At 32.7% G+C, this 16,509-nt stretch overlaps 1 protein-coding gene across 1 annotated transcript; it reads right to left on the bottom strand.

The window, feature by feature from the left end:
• Positions 1-2,720: 2,720 nt before the first annotated feature.
• Positions 2,721-16,204, bottom strand: LOC107844500. The gene is made up of 3 exons (XM_047397772.1): positions 15,710-16,204; positions 2,832-2,936; positions 2,721-2,744 (listed from the first exon to the last, which is right to left on the bottom strand). Exons 1-3 carry the CDS (start codon positions 16,202-16,204, stop codon positions 2,721-2,723), a joined length of 624 nt encoding a protein of 207 aa, XP_047253728.1.
• Positions 16,205-16,509: the final 305 nt, after the last annotated feature.

The following is a 16,509-nucleotide window of genomic DNA, read 5'->3' as shown; positions in this document are numbered from 1 at the left end:
TAAGCATTGTGCCACTTAAATTGGAATATAAGGAAAAGTTTTATAAACCACAATAATTAAAAATTTAGATTATTTAAAATATGCAATTGACTATCAATGCCACAAATTTTTGGACAAGGGGAATAACATATAATATTTGAAAATTACATAAAAAGTATTATAAATTACAATAGTTAACAACTTAAAATATCTAAAAGTAAAAATAATGTCTTATATATTTCAAAAAGTACGTAAAAAATATTATAAATCACAATAATTAACAACTTGAAATTTTTTAAAAGATATGAAATATTTGATTGACTCTCAAAATTATATCAATGGAATTTAAATTGGAATAGAAGAATAGTATAATAAATCACAATAATTAAAAACTTAAAATATTTTTACAATATAATTGAATATCAACACCACAAAAGTTTGGACAAGGAGAGTAACATATATTATTTGAAAACAAAAAAAATATCATAAACTACAATAGTTAACAACTTAAAATATCTAAAAATGTATTAAAAGTATGATTGATTATCTAAATTTTATTTGGATCACATTGTTTGAGATGAAAAAAAAATAACATATACTGAGCCCGTGGTAGCTTTTTTATTTTAAAAAATCAAAATAATTATTAAAACAATTTTAGTATTAATTATTATTTATTTTGCAGATGAAAAAATATAAAAAATGAAAAAACCGACCAAAAGTGATCGATTTTTAAAATATTTTTTTTTCAAAAAAACCGACCAGAATTGGTCGATTTTTAAAAAATAAATTAAAAGTATATAAAAATATGACCACAAGTGGTCGGTTTTTTTTATATATTTTTTAATTATTTTTTTTCAAAAAAATCAACCACTAGTGGTCTATTTTTTAAAAAAATAATTAAAAATAATCAAAAAACCGACCACTTGTGGTTGATTTTTTATATATATTTTAATTATTATTTTTTTCAAAAAACCTGCCACCAGTGGTCGATTTTTTTATTTTTTTCATTTGCAAAATAAATAATAATTAATATTAAAATTATTTTAATAATTATTTCTATTTTTTAAAATAAAAAAGCTACCACTTGTGGTTGCTTTTTAAAAAAAATGAAAAAAAATTTAAAAAATAAATAAATTCCGACTACTAGTGGTCGGTTTTTTCCGACCACAATTTGTGGTCGGTTTTTGCCTTTTTTTAGTAGTGTAGTTAACAACTTAAAATATCTAAAAATATATTAAAAATATGATTAATTATCTAAATTTTATTTGCGTCACATAAATTAAGATAAGAAAATAATATATATTGGGCTCGTGCTAGCACCGGCCGCTCGGTATCTAGTCTATCTTCATAAATGGTAATCCTACATATTCCTTCAATCCAACGAGAGGTATTAGACAACGAGACTCCTTATCTCCATATCTATTTATTATTTGCATGTAATCTCTTTCGTGATTTATAAATCAAGTTGTTGATGAACAAAGGACCCCTATAAAAATTAATAATTCCTCCATTACATTATCTCATTTGCTTTTCGCTGATGACTTGGTATTATTTGCTAAAGTTGATATGAAAAATGCCTTCACAATCACCTCTATTTTTAATAATTTCGAGAATATATCAAGCCAAAAAATTAACTATAATAAATTCAAAGTTAGTTTCTCAAAAACTGTTCCTCATAATCTCTCAACTTTCATAGAAAATCATCTTAATATGAAGACTTCTAATTTTGGCAAATAGTTGGGATTATTTATGATCAGACTCCAACTTAATAGTAGAGATTACCATTTCATCCTTGATAACATGAACAACAAACTTAAACGTTGGAAAGCCAAAAATGCTCACGATAGCAGGGAGAGCAACTCTAGTCAAATTGGTCCTAACTGTTATTCCTACTTAAGCAATGCAAATTAATTTACTGACAATAAAACAATAAACCACATTGACCGCATTCAGAGAAATTTTCTTTGGGTACCACTAATGAAATAAAGAAAATACATCATATATATTGGAATGTTGTAACCTTACATATAAATTGGAATATTGTAACCTTACCTAAAATTTATGGCAAGTTAGGCATTTCAAAAGTTAATGGGAAAAACTCAGCGATCATCTCGAGCCTTAAATGGAGATTTATAAAAAATAAGATGCATTTTTGGGTCAAAATTCTTCAAAGTAAATATAAAAATAGACGTGATAATCATTTAATCTCTCACAAAGCGACTGACTCTTATATTTGAAAAACCTTAAGAAAGAATCAAAACGTTTTTCTTCAAGGAATTTCTTGAAATGTAGGTCATGGATCAAAGATTAACTTATGAAATGACAGATGGCTATATAACAACGGAAAAGGGTCAGAAATACTCGTCAACTATTGAAATTGGCTCAAGAATATCCTCCGTTTACCTATTGGGCCAAAACTACCCCTCCATCCACCTTTGTGGCTCAAATATACCCTCACCATTAAAAAAAATAAAAAAATTAAAACCATAATTAGAAATCCTATTAAACACGTGGCAACTTTTTATTGGTTGTAAATTCTTAACTAGACTATAACTAGACTTAAGTCAACTTGTAACTGGATTGTCTAAAGGCAAAGAGGAAGAAAAAGCATATAATGTCAGCTGTATATATAGTGAAATTTAGGGACAACAAGGATGTAAGTAAACTTACTTGAGTTGCATCGCATATAGTGTTGAAACTTACGAAGTGGTTGTTAATATTTTCCACCCCAAATCTTTGCATCATGATCTTCTCGACCAACTTCCCTGTATATCAAAAGAAGCTAAATCACTACATGAATGCAGTCCCGATGCAATCTTTATTAGGGAGTGATACTCTGAATATAATCTAACAATATCTTTTGTTTCTCCCTTCAACATCGTAGTTTGGTTTGCAATACCAACTTTTACAAGATCAACATCCGGATCAAACCCTTCAGAAACTGCATATATAAATTTCTATAAAAAAACATTCACATAAAACATCAGTAATAATTCAAAGTACAACAATTGTAGCCTGCAGGTCAAATAGACAACTCAGACAGAACCTGCATAAATGCCTCTTTGGTAGAGCTATAACTAATAAGTTTACCTCCAAGAATATAATCACAGACATAAGTTGCTTGCATCAAGGGAAAATTGCCATTGGATAAGCAAGATGAGATTCCAACTCATTATTTCAAGAAAAGAACACTTATCGTCTGAGGTTGACAAATGCTGAAGGTACAGAAGAACCTGAAAAATATTTTGGTTAGGTAATAGAGAATTAGAAAGTTTTCCCCCTTTGTGAACAAAACTCTAATTGTAGGAAAGAACTACATTGTCAGATTAGTTACCCCACCCCACCAACCCCTAAACATGTTGTAGCCAAGCTACTTTTATTCTTGGTTGAAGTAGCAATTAGAGTTCACATACCGACTACCGTAACCCAATACAAGGAAGATAGGTGTCATTTCTCATACGAGCAGAAGCAACAACAAAACCAGTGCAATTCCACAAGTGGGGTCTAGGGAGAAGAGCAGGTACTATGATATTGCTAAACTAGAAGGGAGGCAGGCAATATCTTGACACACCTTTGCCAAGTCCCCTCTCAATCATGTCACAATTTTTTATAGAAATATCTGGTATGTCCCAATACACCTCTTATGTTAAGTCTTACTATAGCTCTCAACATTTGTTGAAAGCATCCAGAGAGACATCTCATAACAACTCAAACTTTACAACATCAACACAACTATATAACATCATCAGAGGCGCAACTGATTGTTAAATGGAAAAAGGCTCAAATATGCCATTGAACTGTCAAATATGACTCATTTATGCCATCAGTTAAAAGTTTAGCTCATTCATGCCATCGCCGTTATAAAATTGGTCCATCCCTACTATTAACTTTTAATGGTGGTTTTCAAAAACAGCTTTGCCTCGTGGCCTTTTATTAAAGGTCCACGTCAATAATTAAAATAAGAAAAAAAGATTAAATATGTCATTGAACAATCATAAATGGCTCATTTATGCCATCAGTTAAAAGTTCAGCTCATTCATACCATCGTCGTAATAAAATCAGCTCACCCAAGTCATAACTTTTTAATGGTGGGTTTTCAAAAACTGTTTTCTATGTGCCTTTTATTAAAGGTCTGCGACCTTAATTAAAATAAATCAATATTAATTTCAAATATTTTACATCCATTAAAAACAATCGGTTCATTTAACATAACCCGACCCACACCCATTAAAGTATTTTTTTGTCTACAACAATTATTTTTCTGATCAGAAGAAATAGTGATTAATGTATATCCTTTGGCTATTTCTAGTTGATTCTAAATCATTATAAATGTTACGCTTAACAGAAATCTCAAAAATTCTATCCTACATTTTAATTCCAGTGACTCTAATATATACTTTGAAGTTGCAAGAAAATAAGACAATGAACAATTAGGGCAAACAAGAAAAAAAAAGAGGCGTACCAATAGAGCTTCTCCAATATTCTCCAATCACGAATTAGAGGAGCATACATTATTGAAAAATCATTTCTAAATAACGGCTTAAGAGAAGTCTGTTATCCCAACTATTCCGCCATGTATATGGGATAAATTCTCCAATCACAAATTAGTGGAGCGTACATTGTTGAAAAATCATTTTCAAATAACGACTTAAAAGAAGTCTGCTATTCCAATTATCCTGCCAAGTGTATGTGATAACTTCTCTCATCATTATGATATATATGCTGGAATAAATAATCTCGACACTAACTAATTTTAAAGATTTTGAAATTAAAATTGATTTCTTTTAATTAATGGCATGGACTTATAATAAAAAACCACGTGGCAAAGTTATTTTTTAAAATCCATCATTAAAAATTAATGGCATGGGTGGGTTGATTTTAAAATGGTGATGGCATGAATAAGTCGAACTTTTAACTGATGGCATAAATGAGCCATTTCAGATAGTTCAATGGCATATTTGAGCCTTTTTGCTTATTTTAATTAATGACGTGGACCTCTAATAAAACGCCACGTGGAAAAGCTATTTTTGAAAACCACCGTTAAAAAGTAATGGCATGGATGAGCTGGTTTTGTAACGGCAATAGCATGAATGAGCTCAATTTTTAACTGATGGCATAAATGAGCCATTTCTGATAGTTCTGTGGCATATTTGAGCCTTTTTTCCCCTGTTAAATTGGTTCATTTCACCATGTTTAGTTCAACCTTCTTAATTTAATAGAATTTTTAATTAATTTAATTTACAACTAATAAAAAGTTGCTACGTGTTTAATAAGATTTCTAATTATGGTTTAAAAAAATTCTGATAATTGTGAAGGTATATTTGAGCCACAAAGATAGATGGAGGGGTATTTTTGACCCAATAGGTAAACGAAGAATATTCTTGAGCCAATTTCAATAGTTGAATGGTATTTATGACCCTTTTCCGTAACAACAATAACTTAATGGAGTTAATTCAAGGCTCTCTTTCATAAAAAGGTCGTAAACAAACTCTTTTACAAATTCTTTCAAATGGTGCATGGAATTTCTCAAACTTATCTACTCAAATCTCGTTGGATATCTCTAAAATTATTCATAATACTTATACTCAACAAATAAAGCCAAAATCCAACACTTGCTTCTGAAATTATTCTAGGTATGAGAACAACATACGTTTTGTTTATTTTCAAAATAATGGATTCATTTGCAAAAGCATCCATACATGATTGAATTATAGAGAATTTAAAATCTTTTCAAAAAATTTGAAAAAAAATATAGGATGGAGATCATCCGATCTCGAAGCCTTTAAGGGTTTGAAAGACTTAATAGCTTGGAATAATTGGCAAAAGAGGCACCTTCCAAAACTAATTTGCTAAATGCCCACTTAATTTCTTTTTGATTTATTTTTTAGATTTAGACTGTAAAAAGTGGGGAAAAGTGGAAAAGTGGGGCCCACACGTGGCCCAAAGGACCAATTCATCATTTTTTCAACTTTACAACTTTAATATAATACACCTAACACCCTTCACTTATTCAAATATAAAAAAAAACTCTCTCTCTCTCCTCCTCAATTCTCAACTCCCATTTTTAAAACTTCTCCCAAAAATGTCATTTTCGTTTTGTCTTCTTCTCCAGCTGCTAAGGGATCGTTGTTTCTTCGCAAGGTTAGTTAAAATCAAGTTTCAATCATTTCTAGATCCATTTAAATTATTTTCTTTGCTAATGGATTCATAGTGATGTAGGAAATTTATTTATTTTTTCGAATTTGGCTGATTAAGTAGTTAAAAAATGAGAATTTTATAGGTAATGAGTTTGATTTTGAAGCAATGGTTGAGGTTTTATGTGGCCTTTCTGACAGATTTTTTTGTCGATCACGGTGTTGAATTTTGAAACTTTTGTTTAGGTGTTTTGATTTAGTCATGGTTTTTTTTAGCAACGAAGTGTTGAACGGTGGGATAATTGCTATTTGAAGAGTTATTTTGGCATTTTGATCTGAACAGTGACCTGTTTCTATCCGTAGACCCGTGATTTATGAAATGAGAATGCCCTAGATTCAAATCAATTTTCAGATGTATGACGTTCTTTTAAAATATGATTGCTTAAATAGTGAAAATTAAAATATTAATAGCTAATTAGTTTGATTAGGTGCACTATTTGATTTCTAGCTATTGTTGTGTTTTGATACTATATGTTAGATTTTGGTTCAGTTATTGTATGTTTGTGTAGTGAACTGTTTAATGGTGGGGTGTTTCTTAATTTTTTGTGGGGTTTTTTATTTGAGCATTAAGTTATTTCTATTGATAGACTTGTGGTCTATGAACTGAAAAATGGGATATTTATTCTGCAAGTGTGGATTGTGTTAAAAATGGCTAAAAAAACCATCTTTTATAAACGCAAAGACAGTACCTCTTTTGATTCTGCTGGTAGTAGTAGAAAAATAAAAGATGAGGCAGTTGAAAATGTCTCAAAAAGAAAGAAAATTCAAGATGCAGTGTCCGAATCAGATTCGGAGTTAAAGGAGATAAGCGACTACATCGAGTCTAGTGAAGATGTTGCCAAGCGCAGCGTTAGTAGTAACAGTGAAGAGAGCGAGGAAAGTAGGAAAAATGGTGATGATGGGGATAATGATCCCTTGTCCATGCCATATCTTTCAAGGTGAATTTCTATGGAGCGGTATGACCTTCGAACGATAATTGAAGAGGTAGGATCTTTTCCTGCAAAGATATCAGTCAGATCAAGAATGGTTTCTTATCAAGAATTTAAGCAAGTTCTTTTCGACCAGGAATTAAAAAAAAGATTCAAACGGTCCTGTTTTGGACACCTGAGAAACCTATCAGAATACCTCAAGTTTAATGGGCAGTTGGTCCATTATTTGCTGTTTTGACGCATCAAGAATGATAAGATGCGTCATGAGATGTGGTTCTGCGTTAACAACAAGCCTGCCTATTTTGGCTTAAAAGAGTTTTGTTTGATCACGAGGATAAACTGCTCATCATACTCCAGTGAATCAAAAATAAAGAAGGTATTAGCAAAAGGGGATAATTTTTATTTTAAGGTGACGAAAAATAAAAACATCACGGTGGCCAACTTGTTACACCTGCTAAAAGGGAATAAGCTGAACGAGGACCAGAAGTTCAAGTGCTGTCTACTGTGGTTCTTGCACACCATGTTGCTTACAAAAGATTCGACTAAGGTTGTCGACACAAAACTGATTCGAATAGTCGATTCTTTGAGTTTCTTCGAGAAGTATCCATGGGGAAAAGGGACACTTCAACTGACCATGAATTATCTGAAGAAGAAAAGTGTCCTGAAGAAGTAGAAGAAAGTATTTGATGAGAAGCAGAAGTCATCTTATGCTCTATTCGAATTTCCCTGGGCATTCATGGTATCTACCATAAACCCTTTAGTGAGTTTATCGTAGATTCTCATTTTATTTATACTCTGTCATAGACTCTGAGTTATTTTTTTAAATGTTGTACTGCTTACAGATTTGGATCTATGAGGCCTTTCCTCATCTTAGAGAATTTGCTGGAAAATCAATCTATGAGCCCTTTCTCATTCCCCCATCCTCAAATAGAACACTATAAAAAGTGATAAGATAATCGAAGGCGACCCATTCAAGTATAAAGGAAAAGTTACCGAGGTCTGAACTTATTTTCTATTATGCAATAATAATACCATTGTATCGAATGTTATGTAATTATTAATTGATATTTTGTAGAACGCGCACCCATACATTATCCCTACTGTTCATTAGATGAAGATGGATTATATGATTACGTTTGAGCCATATAAGGATGAGGTGAAGAATAACGTCCTCGATGGCTTAAAGAAAGAGTTAGAAGGGGTGATTGTCCTTACTTCAAATGAGGATAGTGATGATGACGGGAATTTAGGTGGTAACCCCGTTGGAGTACGCATTGGTGATAATGATTCTCCGAACACCTCCAAAGATTCAGCGGGAACCTCATCCCTCGGGAATCTTCATAAGAGTATTGTTGCGCTTGAGGAAGCGGTGTTGGATAATGTTGCCTATATTAGAGAGAAAAGAATGAAGAAAAAGGAAAAGAATGAGCGGCAACATGAGTGAGGTAACTTCATTCAATAATAGATGTGGTCAGTGAATTTTCAGCTTTAAATATCATTAACACTTTGTAATATGATGATACAGTACATGTGGACCTTCGTGAATCGGAGAGGAATGAAGAAGGAGAAAAAATAAGAAAAATAGATGAGTTGGCCTCTGTTGTGGCAGAGGAGGAAAAAAAAGAAAAGAAGGATGAAAAAAAAAATAGAAGAAGATAAGAGCCAAGAAGAGGGTGGAAAAGTAGCAGCTTTAGAAGCAGAAGAAGAAGCGGCAACAGATGAACAAAAAGGCGAGGAAAAAGAAAAAGTTGATGAAGAAGAAGCTGACAAAGAAAAAGTTGAGAAAGAAGCAGCAAGTGAACGAAAAGAAGAAGCTGAGGAATAAACAGCTACTGCAAGTGAAGAAAGAGAAGAAGGTGTGGAAGAAAAGGAAACTGAAGAAGCACCAGCTGGTGCAGATGTTGAAAAAGAAGGAGAAGAAGGTGAGAATGAAGAAGCAGCTATAGCTGTTGAGAAAAAAGGAGCTGAAGCTGACCAAAAAGATGTGGTCATGGACATTGTTGATGAAATCAACAGTAACACTTGTGTTGATGAGGAACTTAGGGAAAAAGACATTTTAATCCTAAGCCGATTACTGAGTTGTTGAATGATGAGTTGTTAGGATATGACAATTTTTTTATTTCACAAATATGAAGGTTGAAGGATTTGGTGGTAGGATATGACAATTATTACTTTATTTTATTAAACTTGTTATGATTCTGCACTGAATCTGTTTCTATCAAACTGATTTGTGGCATGGAATTTGAATATGTAGGGTGTGGTCATAATTGGTACATTGTATGCTTGATATCATAGAATACATAATTAATATTTCATATATCATATGCATAGTCTATCATTACCCTGCTGGTCGAATTTAAGTTGACATGTTGTTTAATTGACTATGATTCTATCAAAAATAGTATTAACATTATAGAAAAATAGAACTATTATTATTTATTCAATATCACTACATCCATGTTACACTTTTCCAAAGAACGAATACCAGCATTATAGCACATAACATCATTTTTAGGACATTCTCTCTTTCTTCGGCCAAAATCAATTTTTGTATTAGTTGATCCCTCTCTATTTGGGTGTCATGTAGCAATAGTTTAAAGTGATCCCTCTGTTCTTTGGCTTCTTTGAACAAAGTCATGAGAAAATCTTTATTTTCTTTGCATTGTTGGAGACTTTGTAGTAGATTAAATTTTTTCAAGCCTTGAAAATTTGATATCTCGAGTCCTGGACTCAACGTTGATGGACTGGTTGGTGGTGATAACTCATCAAGCTATTTAAAAATGAGCATGCGCCATTATCCTAGGAAAAAAAATAATAATTACATAACGATTAACTTAACTTTTTTTTTAAAAAAAACAAAACATAGCCCACTTTCGCAGTTGCACAATTATAAAATTTGCGACCTGGATTTAAATCTGTACGTGACGTCCTCAAGATAGCCACATTCCCACAATGACAAATTAGAGTATTTTTAGAATTGGATGTTTGAGATGCTTGCGACATTGCAGAATTTTTAAAAATAAAATAAAGTGAATGAAATAAAATATTGAGGGATGGACACCTTATATATGAAGTAAAAACAAAGTGTTAAGATTGATGGCTTACAAAAGTAACCATTTATTATCGTTGGAAAAGTAATTTTTCTTTTTTGAACTGGTGGTGACACTTAATAGACCGTCGTAGATCATGACCTATGTCAACTATCGATTTGTTTGATCTATCATAGACTTACACCTTTAGTAGTGCATCGATTGATATCCTGATTATGCTTAGACTACGGTTATCTATGTACACTTCTATAGACAATCACTTGGATGTAGTTAAAAAATGAATAAGCAAATTAAAAATAATTTAAATAGATAATCACATGTTTTGGGGCTGGTGGAAGAAAATAATTAAATTAAAAATAATTTAAATAGATAATCACATTTTTTTGGGGCTGGTGGAAGAAAATAATTAAATTAAAAATGATTTAAATAGATAATCACATGATTTAAATAGATAATCTTAAATTGTTGGTGGCACTTATAGACTCCCATCAATGTTGACCTATGTCAAATTCATGTAAGAAATATACTTGTGCCTTGAGGGTCCATCGATTAGTCTAGTCTACCGTAGACTTACTGTAACACCCCGAAATCGGGTCTCAAAACGTCACACGATGCTTAAGGTCACAAGTGACCCCAAGCTAACCCTTCTACTGGCATAACTCATAAGCAACTGAATAAAAATACAAATTCATACAAATCAGCAAAAATTAACTCTTTACTGAATCTGATCGATACAAAAATGGAATTTTACAGGATTACAATTCTGCCTTTACAACCAAAATTAAAACAAAATACATCAACTTATACTGACTGTCTATGAAGCCTCTACTAGTACTGACTGTAGGTAGCCGGGTCATGACTCCTGACTACCCCAACTCAATACGACTGAATAAAGAAAATACAACACTATAAACTCTACATAACTAACCCAAGCCCTTGAATCAAAAGGACTCATCACCTGCTGACTGGATACCACGAACTGACTGGATCTGAAGGTACAACTATACCTTGTACCTACATTTTGAGAAAATGTAGCCCACATACGAATATGTGGGTCAGTACCATGGAAAAATACCAAGCATATAGGGATGCAATGCATATATAAAATAATATCTTAATATTATCACAGTTTATAAAATTATGCATGCTGATATAGATGACTCACCTAGTTCAAATTAAATCATCAAAATCATAGTTGAATAATACATGTAAAGTAAAACAAGTGAGTCATTACAATACGTTCTTAATTCACTTTCATCTCAATTTCAAATCATCAAAACAATCAAATCTCATGTCAATTCTCATTAGAATATATTCCTTAAATCTTTTAAGAATAATGACTTTCTCAAACTCAGCCTTTTAAGCAAATATATTTTCATCTCAGATAGAAGAGTACACACACACACATTGGGAGATCCTATAACCGACATAAACCATGTGAGCTACATGGAGTCCAACGTACAACCCACCTTGGGGAGAGCCGTCCTATCCTTGCCATCAGAGTAGGACTTCCAGTATCAATTCAAAAACACTAGTGATCACTGTATAAATCAGCCTCAGGCTCACATCCTACGGGGGCACGTAGTTCTAGGGAAGTAAGGTCACTTTATACCTCCCACTCGGTGCTAAAGATTACTCCCGGACTTAGCTCAGAAATTTAAATCAGCCTCAAGCTCACATTAAAAAAAATCCACAATAAACACTTCAACAATTTTCATCGGGAGCCAATTTGCTACCCCTTTATCATAATCAATAAAAACGTGAATTTCTTTCACAGCCGAGTTCAAAATAACTCATTCACGACCAAAAGGTCAAATCATTCAAATTATCTCAAATATTCAGCATCAACATGCTTATAACACACACTTTCTCAAAAAACACAATTTCAAATGGGGTTCGCGACCCAAATATCAAAATCTTGATAAATATCATTCAAGATTCATACTTTATATCACCACACATGTAAATTCATCTTTCAAAATCATAAACATTAAGATTTCATAATAATCATCATAAGATATGGGTTCATGCTTCAAATTCGTAAAAATCAAATAAAAATCATGCCTTTGTAAAGAAAATTACTTTTGGGCACAAGAACAAAAGAGAGTTTTTGTTGAAAAACCCCACATACCTTGAATGATGAACTTTAGATCGATACTCGTTTTTGAGATGTTAATCGTGCCTTTGAATTATGGTTTTTGGAGTTCTTGAACTAGGAACTTGGAATCTTGAATAAATTTGCAGAATTAATGGTGAACTTTGGAGGTTCTTGAAGTTCTTGAACTAGGAACTTGGAATCTTGAATAAATTTGCAGAATTAATGGTGAACTTTGTAGGTTCTTGAAGTTGGATGTAGGAGTTTAGGGTTTTCTTTTTGAGGGAATTTGATGAAATATAACATATAATGCTTCTAATAGGCTTTAATATAGGGTTTGGACGGATTTTGGGTGAGGGGGAATGACCAAAACGCCCCTAAAAATTAAATAATTCTCGAATCTGTCCTTTGGTGAACTATTTTGATAGTCTGAAGTAGATCAACCATAACGTTTTACTCCATTATCCAAATTGAATGAAACCAATTTCATTAGAAAGAGGACTCTTATATCTTTCCGTTGATATATAGTATCTCACCTATATCATTGTGGACGAGGAGTTATGATCATTTAAAATTGACCCAAAAATTCACTTTTGATAGACTGAAGTAGATCGATCATAACTTTTTGCTTCGATAGACAAATTGGATGAAACAAATTTTATTGGAAAGAGGATTCACAGAGCTTTCCGTTGATATATAGTAGATCACCCAGATCATTATGTACAAGAAGTTATGATCATTTAAAGTTGGATCAAAAATACGCCAGGCCTCAGTACTTTTTTCCTGCATATTTTACTGTTCACAATCCGATCGGAATGGTCGTAACTCATCGATCGAGTATCCGTTTTCAATGATCTATATATCATTGGAAATATTATTTGATACTCTACACAATGGTAGGTCAACGTCTTAGAAATACTATACAAAAAATTTATGGATTGCTCTAAAGCGTAGAACTCGATACGTTTCTCACGAAATCTTTACTAAGAAAATTTTTTTGGGTATTACACTTACACCTTTAGTAGTACATTGATTGATATCATGAGTATGCGTAGAACACGGTGATCTATGTACACTGGTATAAACTATTACTTGGATGTAGTTAGAAAATGAATAAATAAATTAAAAAATAAATGTAGTGTGGATTTCTACAGATGTGAAGGAGTGTAAACAAGTCACATAATCATATTAGAGCTTAAACAAATTAAGGGGGTGAATTAAGGAGTGTGTGGATGGGTAGTGGTTGAATGTTCAATATCCTAAGAGTAATGTTTGTCAAAGCACAAGTATGTTTTAAGGATATGTATTTTATTTGATGACTACACATTCCATATACTCCTTCCATCACCACCCCTAAATCAAAAGAGTGAGTGGAATTGATAGTGGTAGAACAATCATCATCCTTAATTCATACTTGTGCTTTGACAAACATTACTCTTAGGATATTGAACATTCAATCACTACCCATCCACATACTCCTTAATTCACCCCCTAATTTGTTTAAGCTTTAATATGATTATGTGACTTGTTTACACTCCTTCACATGTGTAGAAATCCACACTACATTTATTTTTAATTAATTTAATTATTTTTTAACTACATATAAGTGATGGTCTATAGCAGTGTACATAGATCACAGTGGTCTACGCATAATCATGAAATCAATCGATGCACTACTAAAGGTGTAGGTCTACGGTAGACCAGACTAATTGATGGCTGACATAGGTCATGATCTACGATAGTCTATAAAGTGTTACCACTACTCCAAGATTAACTATTTAAATTTTTTTTAATTACATTACTTTCTTTCACCAGCCCCAAGACATGTGATTATCTATTCAAATCATTTTTAATTTAATTATTTTCTTCCACCAGCCCAAAACATGTGATTATCTATTTAAATCATTTTTAATTTATTTATTTCCTTCCACCAGCCACAAAACATGTGATTATCTATTTAAATTTATTTTTAATTTAATTATTTTCTTCCACAAGTCCCAAAATATGTGACTATCTATTTAAATTATTTTTAATTTAATTATTTTCTTCCACCAGTCACAAAACATGTGATAATCTGTTTAAATCTTTTTAAATTAAATTATTTTTTTCCACCAACCCTAAAATATGTTATTATCTGTTTTAATTTAATTGATGATCCATCGATTCACATGGTCTACGATCGACTGATATGTTTAGTCGAGGAAGGACTGAGTATACGATTGATGATAGACTATATATTACTTTTAACTCTTCCAGAAATTATTCAAGCTAAGCTACAGTACTGTAAATTAAACAAGGCATACATATTTGATTCGAGTTTTTGTCTGTACAGAAGAATAACCGTCACATAAAAAAAATAAGGGATCACAACAAAGATGGTAAACATAATGTTCAAACAAACTGAAACATGCTTATATTAAACTTGTTCATTGCATTATATAATAAAATTTACAGTAAAAAGGAGAAAATAGAAGAAGCTTTCTTCTAACAAAATCCTACTAAGAAAGCTTCTTCCGCAATAAACAAACCAAAAAAAATTTAAAATATAAACTAAAATAAAAAAAAAGTAAACTAAATTATGGGGATGGTGGGGGGTGATGTAGCCATTGTCGTCCATTCCAAGACACTCCAGAATTGCTTGAAGGAAACGAGCAATTCGTCGGAGCTCACGCTTCAAGTACCGTCGATCTTCTCCCAGGCCGTAGAAAAGACGGTCAAAGTCATTTCGAAGCAGCAGCAGATCATAGGTATAAGGGGGAACTCGTCTGATTGGGCGAAGGAGAATTCTGCGACCAGACATTATTTTTTATTTTGGTGAAGAAGAAGAAGAAAGGGTTTCTGATGTTTTGGGTTTAGGGACAAGTGAAGGGTTGCGAAGAAATAGGCATTGTACTTATAGACCTATAGATGGTGTCCTTTCATCTATCCACCCAATGGTCAGTCAACCTGTGTGAGAAGAGAAAATGTTTGGTTTACGTATACCAGCTATTTTTATTGTGAACAAACTTTTTGCAGCTTTTTATTAAATGGGAACAGAAAATAATGATTCATTGCATCGATTGGAGAGATTATGAAGAAAAATGACCAAGATAGCGTGTCTGATAAGCAATAATATAACCAATACATAATATTTTGTAAACCTTGTGAAATATACACCATAGACTTTACATAGTCTATCATAGACAATGATTTAAGTTGATTACAACTGAATGTTAAAATCTACAGAAATGCACATTTAGCCACAAAAATAATAGTTTTACAACTGAAGCTAAAAAAAAAGCCTATCTATGATTTGATGTCCATTCTACACGTGGTTCTTTTGTGCCCAACTTTCTTACATATTGAACACCTATTCCTTCTTTTGGAATTGAGTGTCTCACCGATGCCCTTAGTGCATTTAAATTTCTTCCTTCCGAGTTTGGGATCGTAGAAGGGTAGAGAAATTTTAGTGTCTACCAATACCTGTGGCACAGTCCATTCGGCCTCCTGAGAGACAAGTTTAATTGCTTCCGAGTATGCGAGGAGGTAATTTTTAGCTTTATAAATTGGTGAAGAGTAGTCGTAGATGGAGTTGCCATAACCTTTGTCATCGCCATACTTTGCTCGCAAAGCTGCCATCGTATGTTCGCACGGTATTTTCACCAAGTTAAATTTCTGACAAGAACAACTCCTCTCCAAGAGATTGACCTTGGCAGTAACACCGTTATCGAACACCGTGTGCTGGTCGAGATTTTCGTTTGGATTAATCACATACAAGGAATCGCTCGCAGTCTTATTATCCCTTAGGATCCTTTTCGCATCAGGCATAAATATGTTCTCTTTACCATAGACAAAGGCATGTCGCTCCCTAAACTTTTCACCAAATTCTCTAGCAATTGAATTAAATATGTACGACACGAGGTACTCTCGTTCTTCCATCAAAATTGAGTTAAGCGACTCGGTGATATTTGTGGTCATCACGTCGTACCTATTGCCCGAAAAGTGTGTTCTACTCTATTTTTCAAAACCAAGCACATTTTTAAGGACATGTGTTGCCTCAAGTCAATTACTCTTCAATTCTGCAAAATTATCGCTAAACTCATCAAAGGAATAAGCCTTCGCCACGGCATAGAATAGATAAAGATGTTCTCCGTAGTGTTGATTTGCGCAAAGATTTTCAGCTAGGTGCCTCATGCAAAGTCCGTGATGTGTACGACTGTATACATGGGAGAAAGCATTGGCGATGCTAATGTGTCTGTTGAAGATGACACATAGATCTGGTT

The sequence above is a fragment of the Capsicum annuum genome, chromosome 10 (genome assembly GCF_002878395.1).
Source record: "Capsicum annuum cultivar UCD-10X-F1 chromosome 10, UCD10Xv1.1, whole genome shotgun sequence".
NCBI lineage: Eukaryota > Viridiplantae > Streptophyta > Magnoliopsida > Solanales > Solanaceae > Capsicum > Capsicum annuum.
Note: the sequence above shows the minus strand (reverse complement) of the source record. Positions and strands in the feature narration are given on the sequence as shown.

Bases quoted from the DNA above. Each gene is read 5' to 3' on its own strand.
- LOC107844500 (XM_047397772.1), bottom strand. From the start codon at position 16,204: ATGACCACAAATATCACCGAGTCGCTTAACTCAATTTTGATGGAAGAA. The intron at 2,937-15,709 runs GTATTGGTAGAC...GTTTTTTTATAG, and splicing joins CCGAATGGACTGTGCCACAG to AAATTTATATATGCAGTTTC. The intron at 2,745-2,831 runs GTTAGATTATAT...TTTGATATACAG, and splicing joins AGGGAGAAACAAAAGATATT to GGAAGTTGGTCGAGAAGATC.